The sequence below is a fragment of the Ornithodoros turicata genome, chromosome 3, assembly GCF_037126465.1.
Source record: "Ornithodoros turicata isolate Travis chromosome 3, ASM3712646v1, whole genome shotgun sequence".
NCBI lineage: Eukaryota > Metazoa > Arthropoda > Arachnida > Ixodida > Argasidae > Ornithodoros > Ornithodoros turicata.
The window spans coordinates 1,496,042-1,503,826 of NC_088203.1; the positions used below are offsets into that span (position 1 = coordinate 1,496,042).

The 7,785-nt window shown below is 49.9% G+C and overlaps 2 protein-coding genes across 2 annotated transcripts; one reads left to right on the forward strand and one right to left on the reverse strand.

Moving 5' to 3' along the window:
- Nucleotides 1-143: 143 nt before the first annotated feature.
- Nucleotides 144-1,900, reverse strand: LOC135389803 (uncharacterized). The gene has a single exon (XM_064619835.1). The coding sequence runs from the start codon at nucleotides 1,826-1,828 to the stop codon at nucleotides 188-190; it is 1,641 nt and encodes a 546-aa protein (XP_064475905.1). The 5' UTR covers nucleotides 1,829-1,900; the 3' UTR covers nucleotides 144-187.
- Nucleotides 1,901-2,936: 1,036 nt separating this feature from the next.
- On the forward strand, nucleotides 2,937-6,896 carry LOC135389804 (acetylcholinesterase-1-like). Its single transcript, XM_064619836.1, has 3 exons — nucleotides 2,937-3,218; nucleotides 4,063-5,550; nucleotides 6,601-6,896. Exons 1-3 carry the CDS (start codon nucleotides 3,091-3,093, stop codon nucleotides 6,728-6,730), a joined length of 1,746 nt encoding a protein of 581 aa, XP_064475906.1. The 5' UTR covers nucleotides 2,937-3,090; the 3' UTR covers nucleotides 6,731-6,896.
- The last annotated feature ends 889 nt before the right edge of the window (nucleotides 6,897-7,785 follow it).

Consider the following 7,785-nt stretch of genomic DNA (forward strand, 5'->3'; position numbering starts at 1 on the left):
GGCGGATAAATGACCCAGTGACCTCCAGTGAGCTGAAAATCTGGCACAGAGTAGCAAAGTACTGTAATTTGAGGACTACAAGCCTCTATGGAACAGAAGGTGTCAGGCACGACACTTTCAGAGTGCAATATTAAATCATCCTATTCAGTAGAAGGTAAAATTTTTATTGTCCGCAATCCATACATCCTCATCTGTGAAGTGCAAACGTAACGGCGCCGAGCAGGACAAAAAATTTAGCAGAAACACTTGCAGCTCCAGAAGGTAATTGCAGGGTAGATGATGTGGTCTCAGCCACCAAAGCTGGGTTCGGCATTGAACCATTAACAGTTAAGGCTCCGCGATACATTCCGAGCTCTCTGGCTTCAAGTTTCAGGTTTCCCAATGGAAGGCACATACTACCCTTCTCCATTGTGTCGTTAGCGCATGCGCACAACGAATTGACGCAAACAGCTCCAACAGCATGGCAATCAGCGTCACCTTTGCATGGAGTCCCCAGCAAGTTCTGGGCTGCCGTGAGCTTGTCACAAGTCTTGCCGTCGAGCGATCGTACAAACCCTAAGCTGCAGTCGCAGGTGAGCCGATCCGTGCAGACAGAATTTGGCTGCGCGAAGACGCACTGCTCGCTGTAATGACAAGGCCAACCCAGGTTGGATGCAGCGCGGCAGGTCAAGTGCTTGGACTTGAGCGTAACAGGCTGGGAAGGCTTGCAGACACAGCGACCTTCAGAACAGAGTGCGCCTCTTGCTTCACACTGGGCATTAGATGTGCAGGTATCCTCTATGATAGATCCCAGAGCAATCGTTGCCTTGGTCACCTGCGAGTCCACAAGAGCGGTGCATTCGAAGATGAACTTTCCGTTTTCAGAGGGTAATCGTTCCAGCTGGTCTATGACGATCTTGGACACCTTGACTGGGATGTCATTCTTCACAGTCGTGGTTGTTGAGCGGTCAATGTAATTTTCGAGTGGGCGTCCATTAACAGTCCAGGTAATGGAGGCGTACTCGCGAAAGCCTACAGTGCAGAGGAGTTCCATAGGACCGGAGTCCGCTTCTGGTTCTTCCGCTGCTATGTAGGCTCGAGCGTATTCTACCTTAAGACCAGGCAAGGACTCCAAGCGGTTGCTGTCAATATGTCCCGGCTCTAAATGCGAAACGTCCAAGTGACCAGGTTGCGCTGCCGCCGCTTGTAGCCCTGCGCCTTGCAGCCCCTGCAATCCTGCTTGGGAGCCAGTTGCTTCAGATCTTTGCGTTTCCGGATGACGTCTCACATCCAAAGCAGTCAAGTCGCCGACGTTGTCCTCCATCAGCTTCTCCATCCTGCGAGACTTGTGTTCCTTCAGTCCCTTGTGATGTCTCATCCTCAACTTCCTGCGGTGCAACTTGCCGGTGAGTTCAGGATCCATCTCCAGTGGGTGTTTGGGGCCCTCATCGACAGGATGTCCGGAGGCAGGCGGCGCGTCAAGGATACTTCCGAACGATGGATTTCGTTCAAAGAAATTGCTGTGCGAGGGGACAGCGGGTACCTTGAGGGCATCGCCATGGCTTAACGCGGACGCGTTCGATGTCTGTGCCGCGACGACTCCGTTGAGATGGTTTGTAGCCAACAGTCTGTTTTCGAACCCGGTGCCGTTCGATTGTGTGGCTAGGCCAATCAGCTGGCGGGACGGGACGACCGGCCGTCTGTAGACTGGGTAGGCCTCAGGGCGGTGCTGCGTCTCGTACGGAAGGTGGTTTCCCTTGAGCCGGTCTTGGACCCCCGGAAAGTCGAAGCCCTTCCCTGCGACCAAGGTCAGGACAGCGGCGAGGATGGCGCAACGACGCATGGCCATCGACTGTGAGAGACTGAACGCTGCGCGACTGCAGGCTGAGAACGGTATGCGCGGGAGCTTGTTCGACTACTTCTTTTTCGGTTCACGCGCAGAATCGTAGGCCAATCAGTTGTTTGCTCAAGCCAAAAATCGAAGTCAGTGTGGTTGTTATTAGACCTGATTTCATGGTAAAGATTCCTCGAATTTTGGAAGGGAAATTACTGGATGTTCAGATCGTGCTTAGGCGTTGCGTTATCGTTGAGCTGTGCGGTATAGGATGACGTTTTGGATTACATTAACTTCCTGCCAGCCAACAGAAGCCAATTTTGAAGCCAGGCCGAGATTCTCTTTCTATGAGGCACACAGCCACAGATTCACGGTGCGAAGGAAAGTGAACATCCCGTCAGAACACGAAGAAATGTGGTGCATCTTTGAGGATTGTGTCGAACTTAGTTTAAATGCCTTTACACGGCCATACATACGGGGCTTTTTAAATCGGCAACAGTTTTTTAAAGCATCATGGATGCCGTCAATGGTGGGAAAAGTACCAGGAAAAGTAATTAAAACATTAAGTACTCCCAAAAATATGTACTTTAAGTGTTCTTTCAGACAAGCCACACATGGACGCTATATGCATGATCAAACAAGGCGGAAGAGCATGTTGAGACGTGCCGTTTTATCGGCTTCGGTATAGCACTCCATTCACGATTTTTTTTTATATCCAGCAGCGAGCACGTACGTTGAAGTGAATCGCCAAATTTTGCATGGATGCGAATTGGATGTGTAACCTTTGCTAAATTTGCCCAATACTTCTGCTCGTAATTCGTTTGACGCGCCATGTTATGTACGATGTTCTGTTTAGTGCTTGCTCTCAGCCATGGCTCTAACCAGATCGTCCACTGCAATGGGTTGCCTGGAAGTTGAGACGGGGCGCTACGCATGCTGGGACTTGGAACTTTCGGTTCGAAATTAGGAGCAAAAAGGTGCACAACGTGTTGTACTGTGTTCCTTTTTGCTCCCTGTCTCAAGTTATCGCGTTTTGCAATGCTGTGCAACCTTATGGTACTCATTTTACGTAGTTAGGTCGAGCCAGACCCTTCGTGGATCTAGTGGATCACTGCCACTGAGTGTAACGAAGAAGAAAAAGAAAGATGCCGTGCTCGTGAACTGTCCTGGCCAATCTTCTTTTGTGGATCACGCACAGCGGCTGAGGTCTGAGGTAGAAGAAGGAGGAGGAGGAGGAACCGAATAAACGACAGATACAACAGGACAACAGCACAACGATGGCCAGCACGCCCAACACTCCTAGCGCACCCACTACGCCCAACACTACAACCGCGTACTACGGCAGCTATTCCTCTGAAAAACGGTTGTACATGATTCCCCGAAGACCTGGAGGTCAGCGTGGCACGTAAGTCCGGGCTTCTAATCTTCGTTGTCTCGTCAACATTGTCGACACTGAGACGTTGACCTGTCGCGCTGAGGACAAGAGCATCTTGTCTGTGTGAGGACCTTGAGGGACGATCCTTCATTTTCCTATGCTCAAACTGAAGGGCCTTTCTTGAATTCGTGGACGTGAGATGGACTAACATTGAGGTGACACCAAATAAAAAGCTTTCGGTCCCGTTTCGCAAATCGCGATGGCAATTAATGGTATACTTCTTTTCTGTCAACGCACAGTTCACACAGCAACGCACAGTAAAGAGAGGAAGAAAAATTCTCTGGTGTAGTGGCCGCATCCCTGGAATGTTCACCTGAAACCTTGGGAAACCAAACCTGTGAGCGCGAAAATACGATAGCTTATTTATTTGACTCGACACTTCCGAGTAGTCCTCGATTTTCGTTAGATCGCGGTGGAACGGTTTGAGGCGGCAGCGCAACCTTTAATCAATAAGCGCCACGTTTTCATGCAGGGCGGATATTATGTCATCGTCAGGTTTATGGGTGCACAAGAAGGTAGAAGAGGGCAAAGTTTACCCTTCCCTTACCCCTACCATGCCCCCTGCCAGGTGGTCACTATCCTATGTTGAAACTACAGCGTGTCAGACGGTCAAATCCAGTTGTTTTGTACTTTGTGAACCCTGTAACTGAGAAATTCGTAGTTGCCTACAATGCCCATCGGGTCTGCCACTAGAGTTAAGACAAGACAGAAATTAAGCGTTGAAAAAGTACGTGAATATAGCAGACGTCGATCAGAATAGCTATCCAGACACTCTGCAGCGTTCCAAACTCTAAACTGTGACTTTTTCCCGCAGCTGGTGTATCATCCTGGGCATATTCATGTTTGCCGTAATTATAATCTTCATGGTGAACCTGTCTGTGTCATTAACGAGTCGAGCACGAGAAGACGTCTGCGCCCGTGCCACAGTCTCTAGTGGCCGACTTCAAGGCACTGTCGTCGAAGTGATGAACGGAAGTGGCGTCGTGGCCTTCTATGGCGTCCCATACGCAGAAAACCCGAGCGGTGAGAGGCGCTTCAAGAAACCAAATTGTCTGTCCGCAATGGAAGGTGTCTTTGACGCCACTTACAAAAGGCCTCCTTGCCGACAACCTCGCTTCGTCCTGGGTCCTTCATTCACCATCGACAATTCCAACAGCACTGAAGACTGTCTTCATCTGAATATTTGGATCCCGACTTCTTGCGTATCAGAAGGGAGAAATTACAGCGTTGTCTTCTTCGTTCATGGAGGTGATTATATCAACGGAGGGAACAGCTACTATTTCTACGACGGTCGGTACCTCTCCAGCCTTGGCGATGTTATCGTTATCGTGCCCAACTACCGCCTAGGTGTCTTCGGCTTTCTGAACGCTGAAGTCCCCGACGCGTATGGCAACATGGGTATTCAAGACTTGGCTCTGGCTCTGCGATGGGTCACTGACAACTGCCAGTACTTCGGAGGTAATCCGAACAGAGTGACGTTGATCGGTCAGGGTTCCGGCGCTGCGGCCGTGGCAGCACTATGGAGCAGCCCTACCATGCCGCAATATCAAATTTGGAGGGTGATTCTGATGAGTGGTTCAAACTACGCTCCACTGCCCGAGAATTACGGCAAAAAAGCCGAGGGAAACTTCCAAAAATTCTCCAAGGCAGCCGGCTGTAAGCGTGGACAGGTTGAAAAGAAACTCCAGTGTCTGCGGTCCAAAAGCGGTTCTGCTATTCTGGAAGCTCAGGCTAAAGCTAGGATCCGGTTCACGCCCTCATTTTACGACCAAGTCTCAGCTGAGCACCCGACAGATTCCATGGAACGCTATTTGGACGTTCAGGACAAGAGTGTTATCCTGTCCGTGACTGAAAGCGAAGGCGACGCATTCTTCTACAACATGTTTGGGAAGATCATTCGACAAAAGGCAACTATTACGAACGAGACCATCGAAGCAGTATTCTCTAAGCGTCTGGGAATGCCCACAGAGTTTGTGGACTTGCTCATCAGCCTCTCGAGCTACTATCCGTATTCGCATAGTTACCGAGGCTGGAGAGACTTGATAGGTGATGCTCTCTTCTACTGTCCGGTGCTGCGTTACGCCAAGATGTTCCACGGGCTGTCAGTCTATAGTCCTGCCTTCTTGTTCATGTTCGCCGTTAAGCCCTCCTTCAGCCACACGCCTGGAGAATACGCGACACATAATGATGACGTCCTGATGCTTTTTGGAGTTCCTTTCATGTTTCCCCACATGGCGACTGACATGGAGAGGTCAACGTCGATGAGGTACATACAGACCTTCACCGGCTTCGTCAAAAGAACGTAAGAATCGTATTAACTTGTTACCGCGCGGCGCTTAGGTTGTACGCAATTGGGCGACACCTGTGCAAGTTGAGCACAAAGTCTATTGGGCACGAGGACACGTGGTGGCCGCCCCTGTCGGAAGCACATCCCTGGCCTGAAAAGTAAGATCACGTGTTCGATCACCGCTTGGGCAGCGTATCTCATGAGGTTTTCTTTCACTGACCTGGACCTCTAGCATTGTGTACGAGGTCTCCAGTTGATTGATATGACTTCTGTTGCGATACAACAGCTCGTTCGATATCGAATTATATTTTCTGAGAACGCACACGAGCTCCGGGACTTTGAGAGGCCATTAATGGGCGCCGTCATTGGCAGCAGATGCCGCTACAGAGATCGCGGAATCTCACATGAATGCGAACGTTCCATGGCTTTCTTATTCCCAAAAGCAGCACAGCAAAGAGCACTGACCTACACATTACGCAGCCATTCGAATAAGACGAAGTGTAACTATCACCAGAAGGAAAACTGAAGCAGTCTTCGAAATCGCACCGAAAGCCTAAATTAGCAGGCAAGTGTTTTGGTCGTTACTAAGCTATGTGCCTTATGGACATGCTTAATACATGGACATAGCTTCTCCGCTTTCATTCCGTCCTTTTATTCTTGATTACTTTCACCATTCAGTGTCTCTGCCGTCTCTCGAACCTATCCACAGATAATGCTACATGAATGAACCAGTCCCCCGGGCAGGCTCGTTGTGTAACAAAAGCTGCTTGAGAAGAGAATGTTAAAATGCACGAGCTGTGCTGCGCATCCCGCTTGTAACAACTTTGCATGCGCCGAAGCAGGCGGGAGTCACGTGATCCTACTTTCCACGCAAAAGCGACGGCAGCGCCGTCTTCCCAGTGGTGGCGCTCGCGTCGTCGTTTAGTATGCAGTTCGCCCAAGAAATAGCCTAAGTAGTTTGCCTGCAGTACTGTCATTACTGTGACAGGCATGACGAATGCGCCGTGATGCAAAATCACGAGAATATTGCAATCGACTTACCCTATATCTGTTTGTCCTACACAGGGGTGTCGAATTGTCTTGGCCCGTGTACTATTCGGAAACTACTGCCCATACAAAGCTGACCCATTCTGGACTATACTGGGCTCCACAAAAGTCTTGCAGAGCCCTGTCTTTATATTACGCCAAGCTGTGACATCACCAGCACTCTACTACAGCAGGGCGTTTGGTTGGTCCCGTCGCAAAGGAACTCTTCTTCAAATGTCAGCCTTTACGAAAAAGACTTACTATTGTATGTGTCTGTGGTTGTTACGACTACGCTGTCAGTCTCTATCACACCACATTAAATTTACATAACGGGACACTATAATTACTAACTGCTAGCACAACCCCCAATACCCTTAATTAAAGGCGCAAAGGTTTCTCCTCTTGGCGGAACGGAAAGTGCCGTTGCTTTAACATCAATACAAAAGGAACGGAGTTGAACCTTCTCAAGAAGCCCAACAATGCAAGGCGGCGCCCTATTGGTCTCCTCAAACGGGTTGTCTAATCATCACGGGAAATCGTGCGAGGAGACCAATGGGAGAAATTGTCGCGCTTCTTGGGACGAAGAGAAGGTGTTCCTTTTACGCTGGTGTCTGCGAACAGGGCCATCTGACGGAACATTCTCCGAAATACAAATTATGCGACTTGAGCCAGAGACTGTCAGGGAGGAAGGAAGACATTGCCATCCAACGAGAACACACCCTTTGAGGAATTTTAACCGTTGACATCGCATACCTGCCATCTACGTATCGGGGAAGAGTAAAGGCCAACCAGAACACGACGTTTTCTGCGTCGAGGGCTCGATAGCGCGGCTGTGCGCTTGCGCCGGCGTTGACAGGCAATGAAAGTAGCAGACGACTAAGTTGGCGTATGGACGAAGTGGGCACCGCGGTTGTGGACAGAGGAACCACCGTCGCGTCCCAGTTACACACCTAGATTCTTGCGACGGTTGTTTCCCTCTGCTCTTGAAAGCCCTACGATTCCGCATAATGGAGGGCTTTTCTTGCATTCTTCTTTTTCGAGTTCGTGGGTACCAAGTTATACGCATGCAGGATTCTGTTTCATATTGTAAACGTGAAACCCTCACCTACGTTCTTGACCGAGAACGCCGCTAGGGGCTCCGAAGGCCTAGTATCGCCGACGCCGCGCAAGGAACCGTCGAGACAAACTTCGTATGCGGTCGCATTATCGTTGCAATTTTCGTTT